Source organism: Oncorhynchus masou, chromosome 17, assembly GCF_036934945.1.
Source record: "Oncorhynchus masou masou isolate Uvic2021 chromosome 17, UVic_Omas_1.1, whole genome shotgun sequence".
NCBI classification, from domain to species: domain Eukaryota; kingdom Metazoa; phylum Chordata; class Actinopteri; order Salmoniformes; family Salmonidae; genus Oncorhynchus; species Oncorhynchus masou.
In genome coordinates, this window is record NC_088228.1 from 41,371,522 (window position 1) to 41,392,732 (window position 21,211).

Here is a 21,211-nt window from a genome sequence, read left to right on the forward strand (position 1 = left end):
GCAATCAATACTTTTTTTGACAATATTCAACATTGGGTTATCACAAATTCAGTGTGATCAGGTGATTTATACAGTCAATGAGAAATTAGTGCCTTTGACATGTTAAAGTACACATATAGAACTGTTAAAGCCTGTTATGATAAATTAATTGCCCTTTTAATATTTTAGACCAAATGGAGAATTCAATACATCTTTCAATATGGAACATTTAGTAGTAATTTCATAGTGTAAATACCAGGTGAGCTGGTACTACTCTTTGTTTTCTTTGCACCTTTTCTGGTATTTTGTGCTGGAAAACAGAGTGGGTCGAGCATAAAACACCAACCCTGTTACCCATAGATAGGCTAGAAATGTTAACAATTTCAGAAATGTTCAAGCTCACATTCAATTGCCCCACTCCCTGTTGGAAACAAGCTTTCACCCTGTCAAAGCACTTTGAAAGGTATCTTTACAACAAAAATCAAATTGGTGGAACGACCAACCCCCCTCCTTACACCAGGAGTGAAAATAAGGCACAAAGCAAGCGATAGTACTACAAACGTAAACACCTCTCTATCCATATGCACACTTTAATTATGAGAGAACTGCATTCCCAGTATCTATACTGAACAAAAATATAAACTTAACATGTTAAGTGTTTCTCCCATGTTGCATGAGCTGAAATAAAAGCTCAGAGAAATGTTCCATATGCACAAAAAGCTTATTTCTCTCTCAAATGCACAAATTTGCTTTACATCCCTGTTAAGAGAAGCAGCATGATGATTACACAGATGCACCTTGTGCCGGGCACAATAAAAAGGCCACTAAAATATGCAGTTGTCACACAACAGATGTTTCAAGTTGAGGTAGGGCGTGCAATTGGCATTCTGACTTCAGGAATGCCCACCAGAGGTGTTACCCGAGAATTGAATGTTCATCTTTCTACCATAAGCCACCTCCAACGTACTTTTTGAGAATTTGAGAGCATTTCCAACCGGCCTCAACTACAGACCACGTGCCCAGGAGCTCCAAACCCAGCTTCTTCACTTGGGGGATCGTCTGGGGGTGTGCTGAGGAATATGTCTGTAATAAAGCCATTGTGTGTGTGTGTGTGTGTGTGTGTGTGTGTGTGTGTGTGTGGGGGGGGGGGGGGGGTAATTCTGAAGGGCTGGCAACCAAGTGCATATGTCCAGGCCCACCCATGGCTGCACCCCTGCTCAGTCATGTGAAATCCATAGATTAGGGCCTAATAAATTCACTTCAATTGACTGATTTCCATATGAACTGTGACTCAGTAAAAATCAGTGTATTTATATTTTTGTTCAGTATATAAACAAGTATGTACTATTCAAAACCAAACTCAACAGCTGTTAGCTTTATAATACATATGTATTTAAGTGTGTCAAATCTCAAAGTTTCACATTTTGTTAATACAGTAGCGGCACCTAGCCTATTTGTGTTGAGAATGCCAACAAGCATTCAGGTGATTATTACAGTGTAATAAGTACAGTGATGGTTTGCCTGGTCTATCAAGAGTTGGTCTCTCTCTGACATTGTGAGGGGTTTAAGGACTAGTGTCTGCATGTCCTGCTCTGTCTTGCTAGCTTAGGCCTCTCCTTGGCTCTCCAAAGTTGTATTTTCAGGGTGACTGTTATCATCACAGCAGAGTTCGTTCCTTCTGCCTCTATGTGGAGAGTCAGCCAAAATGTCAATTATAAAATGTCTCCATTCTATCACCTTGACCTTGTCTTTCTAGGAGTACAGGTAACAACACCCCAGGGGATACATACATAGACCAACCATGAGAACACACATCTGTTCTACTCCCAGGCTGGGCATCAGGCCTGGTAGAGGGGCACCACCCTCTTGATGGCCTGCCGGCATATGGGGCAGGTGGGCTGGGGCAAGGCCTGGTAGCAGCTGTAGCAGCAGCACACGTGCCCACACTCCAGCAGCACACAGCTACGCGGCTGGGTCAGGCAGATCACACAGGCGTTTTCCAAGGGTGCCTGCTCCCCAGACCCCTCTTGTGTATCCCCAGCCGTAGACCCTTCCCCCGTCCCACCAGCACCCAACCTCTCAAACTCCCTCCTCAGCCGTTCTTGGTCCCAGCGGACCCTCAGGCTGCGGTAGTAGCGGTGGCCCAACCAGAAGAGGATGGTGGACCCGGCCAGGGCGAACACCGAGGCCAGGACCTGCCAGACCACCGCTTGGCCCTCCTGCTCCAGCCGCAGGGACTCAAAGTCTGCCGTGGTGAGGAAGTACTCCGAGCCATCAGTGGGCGGACGGAGCTTCAGCACCCGGTCCGTGTCCAGGATGAGCTCGCCTACACCTGTCAGAGTAGCGCCAACCTAGAAATCCAGAAAGACTAACTGGATTATGGAGCAACACACTCACTATTTAGGGGCAATAGTTACCTCCCTCACCCTAAACACAATAGAACATTTTGGGATCTTATTGTGGAATTCTGGGAATGAATACACGGTTTTATCATAAGTAATCTATCAGTGATATTGCTACATAAAAAAATGTACTCAAAGCTCACCTTGAGCATCTCCTCAGTCTCCAGCTGGCCTTTGGGCTTCTCTCCACTGAGGTACTGCCCGATGATGTCGGTAAAACCATAGGAGGCCTGGTGGAACTTCTCATGGATGATCTCCATCTCTAGACCCGAGGCCTCCAGGGGACACAGCACCCTCACGTTGGCCTGGTTCGGCCCGACCAGGCTGAAGGGCACCGCGTTCATCCTCTGGTGCAGCACACGCTCACTGTCCGTCCTACACAGGAAGGGGGGGGTTAGAGGAACAAAGATGATTCACAATTCATTCATGATTATCCATAACCATGGTAGCATCCATATTTATGTAGTAGACTTCAGAAACATCTTATTTACAATAAAAAGGGACTCTAAAATTACAAAATACATTATTCACCATTTAGTTCCTATTGGTCAAAACAGTCTTTAACACAATCAAAACAAACTGCAAATGCATCCAACAAGTTCGTAACCATTGCGTGGAATATGGGACCAATTACTTTTTACCTTTTGACTACTTTAATAAACTATAAGTGAATTTGTGTGGGGGGGGGGTATACATCAAGTGATTTCATTTCTAAATGGTAAAACAGATATGAAAATCCCTTCAAATACCGTTGCATCATATGAAACATTTAAATCCAAAATACTGGAGTACAGAGCCAAACGTGCACATGTTAACTTCACTGAGGAGTGTATGTTTGATGTCAGATGGTCCTAGTCATATTAAAGTTTATCATTCAAAGTGGTAATACAGATGATACTAGTCTTTCACATTACATTTGGAGTGTCAATCAGGAGTGTTTCTACCAGGTGCGAGACAGGCTATTCCACACCAGCTTGTGTTCCCTCAGCATGAGTTTCTGCACCACCCCCACAGTGCCTTCCTGGAACTGACTCCTCAAAGGCTCCCCCAGAGGCTGCACTGCCCCTACACACACACCATGGATAGAGATAGAGACATTAATTATACTAAGAACTGCCCCATCACACCAATAAGTGAGAGAACAGGGTCGAGTCAATATCATAATACAATGATCTTCGTGATACACTCCAATGTTTCCCATTGACACAGATAACCATCTGCCTACCTTCAATGACAACATACTGCAGACACTTTCCCGGTGTCACGTTCAAAAGGTCTGCCAGTTTCCCATCCAGAGTCAACTGTGGTGCATCCTGAAACAACAAGCAAATAGTCTTTTCTAGTTAAAAAATCCCTTTCGTACTTGATTTACAATGTGTAAAGACTACGGCCGAGACTCAATTCGTGGTGCGGAAAATCTGCGGGACAGCGCATTTTAAATGTAAAAGGGCATTTCCATTTGAGACGACATATGGAGCATGCAGTCACTGAATGTGGGAACGTTGCCTTAAATTTCAATCGCGCTATAATGTGGATCTTCAGCAATACGGATTGAATCTAGGCCGTAGTCTGAAGGAATAGATACAGGGCAGACTACTGACATTACGGATTGAATCTAGGCCGTAGTCTGAAGGAATAGATACAGGGCAGACTACTGACATTACGGATTGAATCTAGGCCGTAGTCTGAAGGAATAGATACAGGGCAGACTACTGACATTACGGATTGAATCTAGGCCGTAGTCTGAAGGAATAGATACAGGGCAGACTACTGACATTACGGATTGAATCTAGGCCGTAGTCTGAAGGTATAGATACAGGGCAGACTACTGACATTACGGATTGAATCTAGGCCGTAGTCTGAAGGAATAGATACAGGGCAGACTACTGACATTACGGATTGAATCTAGGCCGTAGTCTGAAGGTATAGATACAGGGCAGACTACTGACATTACGGATTGAATCTAGGCCGTAGTCTGAAGGAATAGATACAGGGCAGACTACTGACATTACGGATTGAATCTAGGCCGTAGTCTGAAGGAATAGATACAGGGCAGACTACTGACATTACGGATTGAATCTAGGCCGTAGTCTGAAGGAATAGATACAGGGCAGACTACTAACATTGAGCTTGTCCACCGTTTTCCTCTTTTTCCTGTAGACGTAGTAGAAGAAAGCAGATACAGCCAAGCTGGTGCCTAGACACAGCCCTTCCACCGTCCTCACTGGAAACTCCTCCATTCCCCCCAACACGCTCCACACCGTCTCTGCCCCTGCTAACAGGCCTACAGTTCAGAAACAGACAGACAAGTTATACCAAGGATGTTCTTCAGCATGAAAGCTAGGGGGCCATGCGTCACTTAGACGAGCTGCAATTAAATCTTCAGCTGCACGATTCTCTTTGAAATGTCAGTGAAATGCTTGAAAATGTCTATAATTGTATTTTGACAGCACAGTGTCAGAGAACGCTGGTTGCTCTTTATTTTCAGCACTTTGACAGTAAACTGGATTAGGCTACTCAGAATGCAAAGATGCACAAAAATATGTTGGGTATTCATTCACATTTGATTGGGTTAGGTTATACTACGTTATAATCTAAGAAAATACATTTCAAATACATCCTAATCCAATACTATAGTATTACACAGATAATTATGACTATTTGCATATTCAGTGCCTTCACTCACAAGCACAACAAAGTTGGAAATGTTTTTCATTTCATTGATGACTTACAATCTGTGTAGGTGGCATTATAGCTACCTTTTTGAAAGGGGTACCTACATCAGTCTTTCTAGAGGTCATATGATGAAGGCGCTTGGGTTCAAATACCATTTATTGACTTTCAGGTGATTGACACATTCGTTACATTCCTTGGCTAACTAGAACTGGTTTAGCTAGATAATACCAAATTAACGCCTATTGATGAAGGCATTTTCTTCCCATGGGACCTTGGTAAAGAACACAGACAGTCTGTCTGAATGTGAGCACGGATCACTTGCGGTACGGTTTTTCATATGAGTGAGAAATACTTTTCTAAAAACAAAAGGTTAAATGACTACACACCTTTATAGGGTCAGTGTTCCCATACAGCCATCTCTCTATGTTACTGCAGAAGACAGATGGAAAACAGTGGCAACCACCGCTGCTGATTAGCCATCTAACACGCGCCAAACACCTGTATATAACAGAAGGGTCAGTGTTCCCATACAGCCATCTCTCTATGTTACTGCAGAAGACAGATGGAAAACAGTGGCAACCACCGCTGCTGATTAGCCATCTAACACGCACCAAACACCTGTATATAACAGAAGGGTCAGTGTTCCCATACAGCCATCTCTCTATGTTACCGCAGAAGACAGACAGAAAACAGTGGCAACCACCGCTGCTGATTAGCCATCTAACACACGCCAAACACCTGTATATAACAGAAGGGTCAGTGTTCCCATACAGCCATCTCTCTATGTTACTGCAGAAGACAGATGGAAAACAGTGGCAACCACCGCTGCTGATTAGCCATCTAACACGCGCCAAACACCTGTATATAACAGAAGGAGGCCACCAGAAATGTGTTGTAACTAGGGTTGCACATTTTGGGGAATATTCAGAGGTGGAAACTTTCCGTGGGGATTAACTGGAATATATGCAAATTAATATTAAAACCATTTAAATGTAGATGATTTTTGGATATATTTACCATATCATATGGAGACAGAAACAAACATTTTACCTTATAAGTAGACATAATTGCAAATGATTAAATCTTTCCACAAATTTAACTTTAATTAAATGAGTTGACTCTTCACATGGGATGATTTCACTCAACAACAAAAGGGAATATTGAATGATCCATCGCATCTCCCCAAAACGTTCTCAACATCTGTAAAATGATAGTCTCGAAAATAAAGCTTTGGTTGTCTTCCTCTCCGGCTTCCATGTCTTCTCCTTGGATCTCCTCAAAGTGAAGACACTTGCCAGCTGGTCAGCGCATGCTCTGAGTACGCATCATGGTAATCCGTCTGGCCCCGCGGCCTTGTGAATGTTAACCTGTGTAAAGGTCTTAATCACATCGGCTACAGAGAGCGAGATTACACCGTTTTCTGGAACAGCTAGTGCTCTCATGCATGGTTCAGTGTTGTCTGTCTCGAAGACAGCATAGAAGGAATTTGGCTCGTCTGGTAGGCTCGCGTCACTGGGCAGCTCCCGGCTGGGTTTCCCCTTTATAATCCATGATAGTTTGCAAGCCTTGCCACATGCATCAGAGCCGGCCTAGTAGGATTCAATCTTAGTCCTGTATTGACATTTTGACTGTTTGATGGGTCGTCAAGAGGTCATAGCTGGATTTCTTATAAGCGCCCAAATTAGTGTCCCGCTCCTTGAAAGCGGCAGCTCTTGCCTTAAACTCAGTGTGGATGTTGCTTGTAATCCATGGCTTCTGGTTGGAATATGTACGTATGGTCTCTGTGGGGACGACGTCGTCAATGCACTTATTAATGAAGCCGTGCCTGATGTGGTCATTTTCTCAATGTTAAATCGGATGAATCCCAGAACATATTCCAGTCTGTGCTAAGCGAAACAGTCCTGTAGCTTAGCATCCGCTTCATGGGACCACTTCCATATTGAGTGCGTCACTGGTACTTCCGGTTTGAGTTTTTGCTTGTAAGCAGGAATCAGAAGGATAGAGTTATGGTCACATTTGCCAAATGGAGGGCAAGGGAGAGCTTTGTATGCGTCTCTGTGTGTGGAGTAAAGGTGATATGGTGTTTTTTCACATCTAGTTGCACATGACATTTTTACCAGCATGTCACGAGACGGATTTCAGTTTCCCTGCATTAAAATCACTGGCTACTAGGAGCCTCTGGATGTGCAATTTCTTGTTTGCTTACGGCCCTATAACGTTTGAGTGCAGTTTTAGTGCCAGCATCGGTTTGTGGTGGTAAATAGACAACTACGAAAAGTATAGATTAAAACTCTTTTTGTAAATAGTATGGTATACTAATTCAGGCGAGCAAAACCTTGAGACTTCCGTAACATTAGAGATCAGGCACCACCAGTTGTTAACAAAGAGACACACACCTCCCCCTTAACTTTACCCAAAGCTGCCGTTCGGTCTTGACGATGCATAGAAAAACCATTGAGATGTACAGTACCAGTCAAAAGTTTGGACATTCAAGGGTTTTTCTTTATTTTACTATTTCTACATTTGTGAATAATAGTGAAGACATCCAAACTATGAAATAACACATATGGAATCATCTAGTAACCAAAAAAAAAAAAAAAGTGTTAAACAAATCAAAATATATTTCATGAGATTCTTCAAAGTAGCCACCCTAAGCCTTGATGACAGCTTTTCTCAAACAGCTTCATGAAGTAGTCACTTGGAATGCATTCCAATTAACAGGTGTGCCTTGTTAAAAGTTAAATTGTGGAATTTCTTTCTTAATGAGTTTGAGCCAATCAATTGTGTTGTGACAAGGTCGGGGTGGTATACAGAAGATAACCCTATTTGGTAAGACCAAGTCCATATTATGGCAAGAACAGCTCAAATAAGCAAAGAGAAATGACAGTCCATCATTACTTTAAGACATGAAGGTCAGTCAATGCGGAACATTTCAAGAACATTGTTTTTGTGACTGCACTTTAAGAAATGTTCAATCAAGCACTATGATGAAACTGGCTCTCATGAGGACCACCACAAAAAAAGGAAGACCCAGCGTTACCTCTGCGACAGAGGATAAGTTCAGTAGAGTTAACTGCACCTCAGATTGCAGCCCAAATAAATGCTTCACAGAGTTCAAGTAACAGATACATCTCAACATCAACTGTTCAGAAGAGACTGCGTGAAATCAGGCCTTCATGCTCGAATGGCTGCAAAGAAACCACTACTAATGAACACCAATAAGAAGACGAGACTTGCTTGGACCAAGAAACACATTAGACCGTTGGACATCTATCCTTCGGCATAATGAGTCCAAATGTGAGATTTTTGTTTCCAACCGCAGTGTCTATGTGAGAAGCAGAGTAGGTGAATGGATGATCTCTGAATATGTGGTTCCCACTGTGAAGCATGGATGTGTGATGGTGTGGGGGGTGCTTTGCTGGTGACACAATCAGTGATTTATTTAGAATTCAAGGCACACTTAACCAGCATGGCTACCACAGCATTCTAATCGATATGTCATCCCATCCCATCTGATTTGCGCTTAGTGGGACTATCATTTGTTTTTCAAAAGGACAATGACCCAAAACACACCTCCAGTCTGTATGGACTATTTTACCAAGGAGAGTGATGGAGAGCTGCATCAGATGACCTGGCCTCCACAACCTAAACCCAATTGAGATGGTTTGGGATGAGTTGGACAGCAGAGTGAGGGAAAAGCAGCCAACAAGTGCTCAGCATATGTGGGAACTCCTTCAAGACTGTTAGAAAAGCATTCCTCATGAAGCTAGTTGTCAAGAGTGTGTGAAACTGTCATCAAGGCAAAGGTTGGCTACTTTGAAGAACCTCAAAATATATTTTGATTAACACCTTTGGTTACTACATGATTCCAAATGTGTAATTTCATAGTTTTAAATGTCTTCACTGTTATTCTACAATGTAGAAAACAGTCCAAATAAAGAAAAACCCTTGAAGGTGTGACTTTTGACTGGTACTGTATATTATCCAATTCTTCCAGTTGATAGGATAGACTCCAATGGAGCTCGTCTAGTTAGTTCTCTAGTGATTGTAAGCTCGTTTGCCTCTCTTGCGCAGTCCCTTCCTTTTTGAGTCCGGGTGATTCGAGCCTGGTCCAGACTCTTTGATTAATAAATATTAATCTAAATCGAGGATAGTGATTGCTGTTCCCGATGTCCAGAAGCGGTTTCAGTCATTGGTCAGGAGCCCGTAAAATGGCAGCTCGCCACTGCAGCGCCATCTCCCCCATTGCACAACCATGCAGAACCATTAAAGCCAGTTCTAAGATGTAGCCGGCCCAGAACTACATTTAACAAAATATCACGTTCAACATTGACATTATGCTATCTCAGATACCTACTTCGATAAACATCCAAGTTGCTGGCCCACAGAGTGGATATAAACAATAATTACAGTTGGTTAGCTAGCAAGCAAATGTTTTGTTAGCGAATTGAAATATTTTGCTAGCTGGAAGACCTGCCATTGACCTCTAAAACATCGTCTTAAATGTCCGCAAAGGTTAGACCATAACATGACAACAGTATTTGTGCACTCTTTTGCTACAGCCAAAGGGTCAAATCTGACTTAATCAATCAGTATTGTACATTTTTACCTTTCAAAATCACTAGTTGTCTTCGCCGGAAGAATGGTCTTTTTGTTTTGATCACATGACATGTTCTCCTTCCTGGAAACTACGCATCTTCGGGTGAAGCCAATGGTTCTGTTCCCTGGGTATTTCACTTAAAGATGCACTGTAAAGAAATTGCTCCGCCTTCCTGGACTCAGAAATTCGAATCCTTTGTCTAATTTCAGTTTGTGACCAAACAAGCAAGTATTATACCATTTAAACCGCTGTGAAACATATTTTCCATAAAAAATATTGTATTTTCAGCTATTTGAAGCTGGTGTATAAAACCAAAAGTAAAATACGCAAAAACGAAATTTAAGGGAAGTTTAGAAATAGCGCACAGAAAGCACATCTGCCGCGTCTTTGGCTTGCTTTCAGTGAGAATGAAAGATCAATAACAAACATTTTTCTCGGTGGCATCTTTAATGACCAATGGAATGGTGTAAAATGTACCAACTCTTCCCACCCGGGACACCGGGTCATGCAAAACGAACTCCCCAACGACTGGTTGACGCTATACTGAATCATGTGACGGGGTACTAATGTACTGTTGCTGCCGCGCCACGTAGCTAGCGTAAGCCGAAATGGCAGGAGGTGTGAAGAAAAAGTCATCACCTGGTCCACTGTCTCGAGTGTGGGCGACACTTCGAAAACTATGGCAGGAGAAACATTTGATATTATTCCAGGCGGAGTACACAATACTGGTCTCCTCTGTTCTGTGGTTCCTGGAGATCGGAATAAACATATGGGTCATACAAAAAGTAGCATGTAAGTAGCTAGCGGTTTAGCTTGAGCATGCGGCTAGCCTTAAAAGGGTATATACGTCGATGTTGGCAATGAGGTCCTTAACATTGAGGGCCTTTATCTACCTCCCCAGAGTCAGATGAACTCATGGATATGGATTTGTATGTCTATGTCCAGTATGAAGGAAGGTAGTGGTAGTTTCGCGATTTTAACTGACCTTAGCACAGCGACTGCAAGTCTATGGTATCTACTAGCATGCCTAATATTCAACTCTTAAACCCTTATTATTCGTATGGTTTTCAGTCGTTAACTTCGCCACGTTTGGCTGTACTACAATTCCGAAGCTGTGTTTTAACATTTAGAAACGTCAACAATCATTTGCGAACCCGTTTTTGTAATCTATGCCCCTTTCGTATCGGCAATAAACTCTTAAAAAATATACACTTACTGCAGCAGTCCTGCGCTGATCCATAAGCTGTGTGTGCCTCCAGTTGGCGAACTACAGTACACTTTCTCCCTACCCAGTTACAGTTACACTGGTGTTCAGAGCATGCTAGTGTAACCGGTGTGAAATGGAGAGCTAGTTGTGTTTCAAACGTCACTCGCTCTGAGACTTGGAGTAGCGGTTCCACTTGCTCTTTTGTGGCGCGATGGGTAACGATGCTTTGAGGTTGTCTGTGTGCAGAGGGTCCCCGGTTCGAGCCCAGGTAGGGGCGAGGAGAGGGACGGAAGCTATACTGTTACACTAATTACAGGTGGATTTCCATCTGTCTTGCGTAAACGAGCGATGTAACATGGAAATATGGCTGTGCGAGAACAGTAACCCAAACTCTGTCGTGTTATAATTAAACCATTTGGTTTTTTTAAAGTATATTTGTCGCTGATATGAAGATGGCAACGCTCCTTGTTTCCAAAACCGTACCGCAAGTGATGCGTGTTAACATTCAGAATGCGCATACGGGCCATTAATGTTCCCCCGACCAGAATATACATGCTTCTTCTGGCAACAACACTTAAACTTGCCACAGCTATTGAGAGCTACATATTTCGTCCATACTAGGCAACATCACAAGGGACCATGACCACGTCTGTAAATTCACTTTGACAGTTGGCACTACAGAGGCTAACCCATTCATAGACACGCCTAACTGCTTTGGCCCCTATTGACTGTAGTATCTTCTGCTGGGGGACTTTTGTTAAGATCCCAGACACTCGTTCTGACGTTAAAATACATCGCTTGCGGTATGGTTTGGCAACATATCTGTTAAATTACTGCACACCTTTGCTTTATGGAGTTATGGTTTGTTTTCCCACATGGACATATCTCCATGTTACAGTGCTTATTACAGACGACACCAGTGCTATCTAGCGTGCTCAACACCTATGTAAGTGTAACTGTGGAGGAAGTGTAGTTCATTGGCTCGAGGTAAACAGCGGTATGGAACTGTGCAAACCTGCTACAGTAAGTTAATCTCTTTTTATTCTAAATATTCTTTATTGCTGAAATGAAAGATACGGTTTTCCAAACATATGGAACTTATCACAAGCAATTACAGAGTGTCAGGATTGTAGTTCACATGGTCCCACCAGTGCTTATAGCTGAGAACTGTTGGTATAAAGTAGAATCCCTTGGGTTTTTGAGAGCAAGTAGGAAGGGTCAGAAGTAATTTAAGTAACTTGTTCTTGTAGATGCTTCGTTCTCTCGATTCGGAAGAAAAGTCTATCTTATAAGTGTCTGTGTTCAGCTGCAGGTGGTTCTCCAAAAAAGAGTATTCATTAAGATAGTAAAGTCCACGTTTTTCACAGTGAGGCGTTCCATCGCCATTTTAGCTACCAGACATCTTGCATTTCCCAACATCTTTGCAGGAACTAGTCATTTCTATGCACCATCGCCACTTGTAGAAGCAGATGATAGTGCATCACACAGTGCGACCAAAACAAAGATCGACACCCAGTCCAGGCATTTCTCACTCGATACAAAATGTTGATTTTACTACCTTTCAAAATATTCTCTGGTTTTTGGAGAACCACCTGTAACTCAACATAGACATTTATAAGATACGTTTCTTCCGATTTGAGAACGAAGGAAGTATCAGCAAGAACAGGCACATTGAAAAACCCTTTCTACTAGCCAAGGTATAACCACATATGGGACAACTCACATATCACCATTTTTAATGTATAGCTACAGTTTCTCTTTCTTAGATTGTTTTGTTCTTTGCTGCTGACCTGTTCTTGCTGTCACCTGATTCTTTAGGTACCTTCATCCACATCTTTACCCCATTTGTTGAATGTATATGACAAGTTCATTGGTGAATGTCTTCTCCTGCAGACACAGAGATCGACTGGAAGGCGTATATGGATGAGGTAGAGGGAGTCATCAACGGCACCTACGACTACACCCAGCTCAAAGGAGACACAGGCCCTCTGGTGTAAGTTCCACTACCCTATACGTGGCACTCTACAAGTTAAGGAACCAGGTTCCAATACCCGGATTCCGTTGCAAAACGTGTCTGTTGCAAAACCTTTTGCAACGGAAATGGTTTCCTGTTTTCTCTAGGAAGCAAACGAAACGGAGGGACCTACCTGAATTTGCACATACATTTGAATCTTCACCAGACCCACGACAAAGCATTGCTCTTTTCCCTGTGCGTGCCTGCAGTCTGACGTGTCTTGACGCGAACAAGATCACGGTCTTGAAACTGATTTCTGAACCTACCTTTCCAGGTACCCAGCAGGGTTTGTGTACATCTTCACAGCGTTGTATTACGTTACCAACCATGGGGTGAATATCCGCCTGGCCCAGTATTTGTTCGCTGTCTTCTACCTGCTCACTCTGCTACTCGTCTTCAGGATATACCACCGCACCAAGAAGGTGAGATGCAACACTTATTCCTTTGTTTTCCAAGGTGACGTTGTTTCTTTGGTACTTAGCTAGTTGTCATTAGCCAAAATATATTTAGTTTTTATTGTAACTTGGAATTCACCACTTTATAATACTGTAATCTATTCCATGATTTTAAAAAAGGACATTTTGACTCTCCTCCTCTCCAGGTTCCTCCCTATGTGTTCTTCTTTGTGTGCTGTGCCTCCTACCGGATCCACTCCATCTTTGTCCTGCGTCTTTTCAACGACCCTGTGGCCATGATGATGCTGTTTGGGGCCATCAATTTTTTCTTGGACGGCCGCTGGACTTTGGGCTGCGGGCTCTACAGGCAAGTGTAAACCCTGGTTCTGCACAGCTGGAGCCCAGCTCAGTTAAACTGAAATGATCAAACCGAAGTTGAACTTGGTTCAGTGTGCGGGCCAATATGGGACACCTTTCATGATAACGCTCTAATTTAGATTGGCAGAACTGAGTTGTTGAACTCAACATCTGACTGTGGTAGCCCCTATCACATGGTCTGAATGACTACTTCCTCTACCTCTGCTGTGGACAGTTTAGCAGTGTCTGTGAAGATGAACGTGCTCCTGTTCGCCCCGGGCCTTCTCTTCTTGCTGCTGTCTGAATTTGGCCTGATGAGGACCATACCCAAGCTTTCTCTCTGTGCTGCCATCCAGGTTTGGACCTCCTTCATCTGCTTCAACTGTTACGTTTACATTTTACTCACAGATGCCTCTTGTCCCCAGCGTTCCATCCACTTTCCACACTGTGTGGACAATTAGGATTTGCGTACTCTATTTCCATTCTGTTGATTGTCCATCTCTACTCCAACTCACCTCTCTCTCTCTCGCATCACAGTTGTTGCTGGGCCTACCCTTCCTGATGGAGAATCCAATTGGTTATATGACCCGGGCCTTTGACCTGGGTCGTCAGTTCATGTTCACATGGACAGTGAACTGGCGCTTCCTGCCTGAGTGGCTGTTCCTAAGTCGCTACTTCCACCTGGTGCTACTGGCCGCCCACCTGCTAGCCCTGCTGCTATTTGTCCTGCGTCGCTGGAAGAGGTGAGAGCGGGGGCTACTGGGGTTATCTCTAGAACCAGAGATGTTCATGGTCAGGCCAAAACTCTTGGCCCTAGTGGAGCCTAAAAGTAGATACCGCCTAAATTATATTTGTACACCAATGCTTTAGTCTGGCCATCTCTGCTTTTTGTTGTTAACCAGGTGCGCTCTCTGTTGAATTAAACCAACACATGTTTCTCCTCAGGCCTGAAGAGAGCATCATGGAACTGCTGAAGGAGCCAGGCAAGAGAGTCCTCCTTGCACAGAAACTCACCTCAGATCATATCCTTTCCTCTGTCTGTCTCTGGAGCCATGACTAGAAACAGTACCGGTGTGTTCTGTATCTCTCTTGTTCTTTTTGATTTGTTTAACCTTTATTTAATTAGGTCTGTCTATGGCCATAAAGTACCAGTGTATATCTTAAGAGCTGTAACTAAAGCTGGCTATTAGTGGATATGGGTAGAAAACCCAATTACTTTGTGTTTATATTTTTTCCATGTTTTTTTTACACCAAATACGAACATACAAACAACTGTGCCTGTTATATAGTTATTAGAAAGTTTTCACACCCCTTCACTTTTTCAAGATTGTTGTTCCAAAGTGGGATTAAAAAGTTGTAATTATTTTGTCAATGATCTATACGCAATACTCTAATGTCAAAGTGGAAGAAAAAGGTATTAAGGAAAATAAGACATTAACATATCTTCATTAGATACGTTTTCAACTCCCTGAGTCAATACATGTTAGAATCACCTTTGGCAGTGATTACATCTGTGTCTTTCTGGGTAAGTATTTTTATGACTTTTGCACACCTGGATTGTACAATATTTGCCCTTTTTTTTTCAATTATTATTCAAGCTCTGTCAAGTTGGTTGTTGCTAGACAGCAATTTTGAAGTCTCGCCATAGATTTAAGTGGTGCAGCAGTCTAAGGCACATTGCAGTGCTTGAGGCATCACTACAGCCCCGGCTTCGATCCCAGGCTGTTTCACAGCTGGCCGTGACCGGGAGACTCATGAGGCGGCGCACAATGGTTCATCCAAGATGGCATAGCAGTTCAGACGTTTTTTGTCCTCGTCTTGTCGTGTCCCATATATATATATATATATATATATTTACAACTTTTTTCACATGCATTTTTTTTTCATAAACTCATCTTCAAAACACTCTCCTGCAACCCGCCTCACCAATTTATATTTATAAAAAAGTATTATTTACCTCAAATCTGTAATCCTCCAAGAAGCTAGCCAGAAACTAGCCAGGAGCTAGCCAGAAGCTAATCAGAAGCTAGTTCAGAAGCTAGTTAGCTTCTTTACTGGCAAATCGTTAGTAGTCAGCTAACCACGGTTTGTGGTCATCAGCTATCCTTTAGCTCGAAAATCTATCAACAGTTTTGTGCGGCTCGGGATGGAACATACCGGACCAATTTTTCTCTCCATGTCCCTGGATTTCAACCGCTAACTCTGGACATTCATACTTGGATCTCACAGCTAGCTAGCTGCTATCCGTGTGACTATCGGCTTTCCTCCTTGTGGTGGTCCGAGCACCTGCAGGCTGACTTCAGTTGCCAGTTGGACAGGGTTTCCTCTGACACATTGGTGCCGCTGGCTTCCGGGTTAAGTGGGCAATGTATCAAGAAGCATTGCGGCTTGCCTGGGTCGTGTTTCAGAGGATGCATGGCTCTCGACCTTCGCCTCTCCCGAGTCCGTAGGGGAGTTGCAGAGATGGGACAAGACTGTAATTGGATATTGGGGAGAAAAAGGGGTAGAAGGTCGAGAGCCATGCGTTCTCTGAAACACAACCCTGCTTCTTAATTAAAAAATATATGAAACAAGTTAATTCCTTTGCCACATTTTCTGCAGTATTACTTTCGTGCCTTATTGCAAACAGGGTGCATGTTTTGGAATATTCTGTACAGGCTTCCTTTTCACAGTATTGTGGAGAAACTACAATGTTGTTGATTCATCCGCAATTGTCTCCAGAGCCATTTAAGTCTGTTTTAAAATTACCATTGGCCTCATGGTGATATGCCTGAGCGGTTTCCTTCCCCTCCGGCAGCTGAGTTAGGAAGAACGTGTGTTTTTTATTTTTACCCATCTACCAATAGGTGCCCTTTCTTGCGAGTCATTGGAAAACCTCCCTGGTTTTTGTGGTTGAATCTGTGCTTGAAATTCACTGCTCGCCTAAGGGACCTCAGACAAAATTGTGTGTGTGGTGTACCGAGATGGGGTAGTCATTCAAAAGTCATGTTAGACACTTACTGCACGCAGTGTGTCCATGCAACTTATAATGTGACTTGTTAAGCACATTTTTACTCCTGAACTTATTTAGGCTCAACATAACCAAGGGTTGAATACTTACCGACTCAAGACATTTCTGCTTTTCATTTTTTATTCATTTGCAAAAACTAAAAAATAAGAATCCACTTTGACATTCTGGGGTAGATCAGTGACCCAAAATCTCAACTTAATCCATTTTAAATTCAGGCTGTAACACAACAACATTTGGAAGAAGTTAAGGGGTGTGTATACTTTCTGAAGGCTCTGTATATTAGACCTTAACAGCTGATCACAGATGGTGCTGATCCTCTTCACGTCTAACTTCATCGGCATGTGCTTCAGCCGCTCGCTGCACTACCAGTTTTATGTCTGGTACTTCCACACCCTACCCTTCCTGCTCTGGAGTGGAGGGGTCAAGAAGCTGGCTCACCTACTCCGGTAAGGGGGGGCTTTTGGCCGTGGTGTGTAGAAATGGGAAGGGTCCTAACTTCCAACGTACATTTTCACAAATCTTAATTGACATCCATGTAGTTTTCAGGATTGGGAACATTTGCTAATTTTGGTCTACTATAAATTCTGAGCCTTGATGGTTCAAAAGGCCTGTTATTGTCACTCATTGTCCTCTCACGTTATGTCTTATCTGGTCTTTCTGTGGACAGGGTTTTGATCCTGGGTCTGGTGGAGCTGTCGTGGAACACCTACCCGTCTACCATATACAGCTCAGCAGCCCTCCACCTGTGTCACCTCATCATGCTGCTCTCCTTGTGGTTTGTCCGGCCCCCAGCCCGCCAGGGAGAGAATGCCAAGAGCCAGTAAGATTAGCCCCTAGAGGACCCTCCCGTCCACCCTAGGCTGGTTCTCACCCCTCGCCTCACCGTGTCCTGCCTATTTCCTCATGACGTACAGGGGGTTATTGAGGTGGAGTGGGGTCTGTCTTTAAACGCATCGGTTTGTTGCTATCCACCTCGCTGTAGCTCTGCTAGCGTACAGCGGTACATACAGGTGAGAGAAGGGACTGAGTGGGACTGCATGTGGGGTGTATTACGATTTGGCAGTCGTGCAGGTTTGTGGTGTGGGAGGAAGCTGAAAACAATTAGGATTCTCAGGTTAAAGAATGAAATAATACAAATCTAAGAGTGGGAGTCTAGTGGTGTGGAGAAACACTGAATGTGGGTGGCAGGGTAGCCTAGTGGTTAGAGTGTTGGACTAGTAACAGAAAGGTTGCAAGTTCAAATCCCCGAGCTGACAAGGTACAAATCTGTCATTCTGCCCCTGAACAGGCAGTTAACCCACTGTTCCTAGGCTGTCATTGAAAATAAGATTTTTTTTAAATAAAGGTACAAAAAAAAACATGTTTTGCTGTGTCGTCTAGAACATCTTAAGGAAGGATCTCTTGCTTACAGTATGTTTTGTGTCAACTACCTTTAAGCCCGTGACTTTTCTTGTGGAGTACTATCTGGTCTTGACGATAATCGAGTGAGAAACTCTTAGGTCCCCATGCTGGCAACCAGCTGTTCTGAACCTCTGATACTGGACCATTTGTTGTTGTAAAGATGGTTTCTATGTGCGTTTGTCTTAACTCCGTATCAGGGAATTTTTACTTTGCTACTACTTATTGACAAAGCTTTGAATTGAACTGTCCTCTGCAATAGATTCTAGTCCTCTTAACTCAGTTGGTAGAGCATGGCGCTTGCAACGCCAGGATAGTGAGTTTGATTCCAGGGACCACCCATACGTTAAAAAAAATGATGCACGTTTGACTAAGTTGTTTTGGTGAAAAGCTTCTGGTAGATTGCATATATTATTATATTAAATATTTCTGTTTGTCCTCAACTCCATACCTGGGAATTTTTACTTTACTACTTATTAATGAACGCTTTAAATTGAACCGTTCTCTGCAATAACCTTTTGGTGCCGCCCATTGGGCACAATAGGAATGACGCTGCCTAGCTAGCACAAGGCTTATCATAGGCAAATACGTAATAATATATGTAATTTCATATACGAATGTGACCATGCAGAACTAAGCTGTTGACTGTCATGAATATCTGTCTGTTGTTTTTATTTTCTAATAGTTTCTTTCAGAGAATGTGGATCAGTGTGTGACTAAATAGATGAGGCCCATTTCCCACGCCCAGATTAAGCCTACACCTGGACGAAACACTCACCAAGGTTATTTTAGTCCAAGAAATGGCTTAAATGGGTAGTTCCGCGTGACAACATATTCACCTAATTTAGCTGAACTTTCCTTTTAATCCGAGTAGGAAACAGTCCCTTTTTAAGTATTAATGTTCTTTAATGAGCTGCCACAGGTGATATTTAGTGCTCATATTTGTTTGCTGATGTTTGTGTGTTTTGATTTGCATGACTGTTTTGTGTTACACATGAAGACAGAGATTGATTCCAAAGGTGTGTTTTATTCTGTTGATAAAGATGTGAAAATAAAAGGCATATCTCTAAAGAAATTTGAATTAAATTTCATTCATTCACAAGCATACATTTGAGTAATTAAATTCTACACTAATGCAAGTTAGACATACTACCCAGTTAATGGGCCAAGAAAAAATAGAGCAGTGACAAAATCTACTAAATCAAAGTAATGTAAGCTTTACATGATCAAGTCAATATTGTAGTTTCATATGGTGTACTTAAAGGCCTCTTGGGTTAGTCAAGTAGTGTTTACACCGTCAAGTCTCAATTGACCTAAGTCAATGGCTTTTAAATGATCTAGGCACTGGGGGAAATGGAATCTGTTTCTTTCATGTAGACCGGGCACAGACTCATTCACATTAGCAACCAGAGGTGCAAATGCCATTTTTCAACTGAACCTGATTTTCAAAACAAATGACTCAAGGTATGAGGCAACTGCACCAAAGTTCTATTAGGAGAAAACACTGGTAACTATCACATGTTGTCGTGACGGTAATAAGTCATTTCGCATGTTGTGGTGGTTTTAACATGGTGGCTATGTGGTCACATGTTGTTGGGATTGTAGCAGAGCATGTTGAGGTGGTTTTAACATGGTGGCTATGTGGTCACATGTTGTTGGGATTGTAGCAGAGCATGTTGAGGTGGTTTTAACATGGTGGCTATGTGGTCACATGTTGTTGGGATTGTAGCAGAGCATGTTGTGGTGGTTTTAACATGGTGGCTATGTGGTCACATGTTGTTGGGATTGTAGCAGAGCATGTTGTGGTGGTTTTAACATGGTGGCTATGTGGTCACATGTTGTTGGGATTGTAGCAGAGCATGTTGTGGTGGTTTTAACATGGTGGCTATGTGGTCACATGTTGGGATTGTAGCAGAGCATGTTGTGGTGGTTTTAACATGGTGGCTATGTGGTCAGATGTTTTTGGGATTGTAGCAGAGCATGTTGTGGTGGTTTTAACATGGTGGCTATGTGGTCACATGTTGTTGGGATTGTAGCAGAGCATGTTGTGGTGGTTTTAACATGGTGGCTATGTGGTCACATGTTGGGATTGTAGCAGAGCATGTTGTGGTGGTTTTAACATGGTGGCTATGTGGTCAGATGTTTTTGGGATTGTAGCAGAGCATGTTGTGGTGGTTTTAACATGGTGGCTATGTGGTCAGATGTTTTTGGGATTGTAGCAGAGCATGTTGTGGTGGTTTTAACATGGTGGCTATGTGGTCACATGTTGTTGGGATTGTAGCAGAGCATGTTGTGGTGGTTTTAACATGGTGGCTATGTGGTCACATGTTGTTGGGATTGTAGCAGAGCATGTTGTGGTGGTTTTAACATGGTGGCTATGTGGTCAGATGTTGTTGGGATTGTAGCAGAGCATGTTGTGGTGGTTTTAACATGGTGGCTATGTGGTCACATGTTGTTGGGATGGTAATAAGTCATTTCGCATATTGTGGTGGTTTTAACATGGTGGCTATGTGGTCACATGTTGTTGGGATTGTAGCAGAGCATGTTGTGGTGGTTTTAACATGGTGGCTATGTGGTCACATGTTGTTGGGATTGTAGCAGAGCATGTTGAGGTGGTTTTAACATGGTGGCTATGTGGTCAGATGTTGTTGGGATTGTAGCAGAGCATATTGTGGTGGTTTTAACATGGTGGCTATGTGGTCACATGTTGTTGGGATTGTAGCAGAGCATGTTGAGCTGGATGTTCTCGTCCCAGTGACGGAGCAGCATGAACAGTTGCCTGGCAGCCCCCTTCAGCCCGGCCAGGTCCACCCCCTCCGGCAGCTCCTGGCCCCGCAGCCAGAAGTCCGCCTTGGCTGCCACCAGCTCCCACTCCATGAAAAACCCTGCACAGCGGTGCTCTAGCCAGGCCAGAGCCACGGCCGTGGCCCAGCTCGAGCCCTCCAGGTCCCCCAGAGCTAGCTGATCGCACACCTGAGGGTCTGGAGCTGCTGGATCCAACAGAGAACCCTCACAGACATCAGTCTCTGAGCCGCGCCCGCTGTCTGCTTGGGTGGTCTGGGGGATAGGGCCACCTGTCGTGTCAGGAGAGCCTTCCTCGGAGCTTGGGGGGTCGGGAAGGGTCGTCAGGGGCTCTTGGCACCGGTCGGAGAAGTGTCTCCTGCAGAGTCGGG

General features: G+C 43.5%; 3 protein-coding genes across 5 annotated transcripts in view; 1 reads left to right on the forward strand and 2 right to left on the reverse strand.

The window, feature by feature from the left end:
• Positions 1–134: 134 nt before the first annotated feature.
• LOC135559054 (mitochondrial ubiquitin ligase activator of nfkb 1-A-like) lies at positions 135–12,765 on the reverse strand. 3 transcript variants are annotated; one of them, XM_064993392.1, is made up of 7 exons: positions 9,667–9,758; positions 5,444–5,915; positions 4,505–4,665; positions 3,607–3,694; positions 3,326–3,446; positions 2,525–2,756; positions 135–2,330 (listed from the first exon to the last, which is right to left on the reverse strand). In XM_064993392.1, exons 3-7 carry the CDS (start codon positions 4,619–4,621, stop codon positions 1,818–1,820), a joined length of 1,071 nt encoding a protein of 356 aa, XP_064849464.1. In that variant the 5' UTR covers positions 4,622–4,665; positions 5,444–5,915; positions 9,667–9,758; the 3' UTR covers positions 135–1,817. The 3 variants fall into 3 exon arrangements, with proteins under 3 accessions (XP_064849464.1, XP_064849465.1, XP_064849463.1); XM_064993393.1 differs by lacking the exons at positions 5,444–5,915; positions 9,667–9,758 and adding an exon at positions 12,655–12,765; XM_064993391.1 differs by lacking the exon at positions 5,444–5,915 and having other exon boundaries at positions 9,667–9,768.
• Positions 10,211–19,151, forward strand: LOC135559053 (dol-P-Man:Man(5)GlcNAc(2)-PP-Dol alpha-1,3-mannosyltransferase-like). The gene is made up of 9 exons (XM_064993390.1): positions 10,211–10,449; positions 12,758–12,857; positions 13,153–13,300; positions 13,480–13,640; positions 13,866–13,986; positions 14,168–14,373; positions 14,576–14,651; positions 16,941–17,086; positions 17,308–19,151. The coding sequence occupies exons 1-9, from the start codon at positions 10,266–10,268 to the stop codon at positions 17,462–17,464; spliced, it is 1,299 nt and encodes a 432-aa protein (XP_064849462.1). The 5' UTR covers positions 10,211–10,265; the 3' UTR covers positions 17,465–19,151.
• Positions 19,046–21,211, reverse strand: part of vwa5b2 (von Willebrand factor A domain containing 5B2) — a 57,006-nt gene continuing 54,840 nt past the window's right edge. The window contains 1 exon segment of the mRNA XM_064993389.1: positions 19,046–21,211. Within this exon segment, the coding sequence (XP_064849461.1) occupies positions 20,739–21,211 (473 nt within the window). The 3' untranslated portion in view covers positions 19,046–20,738.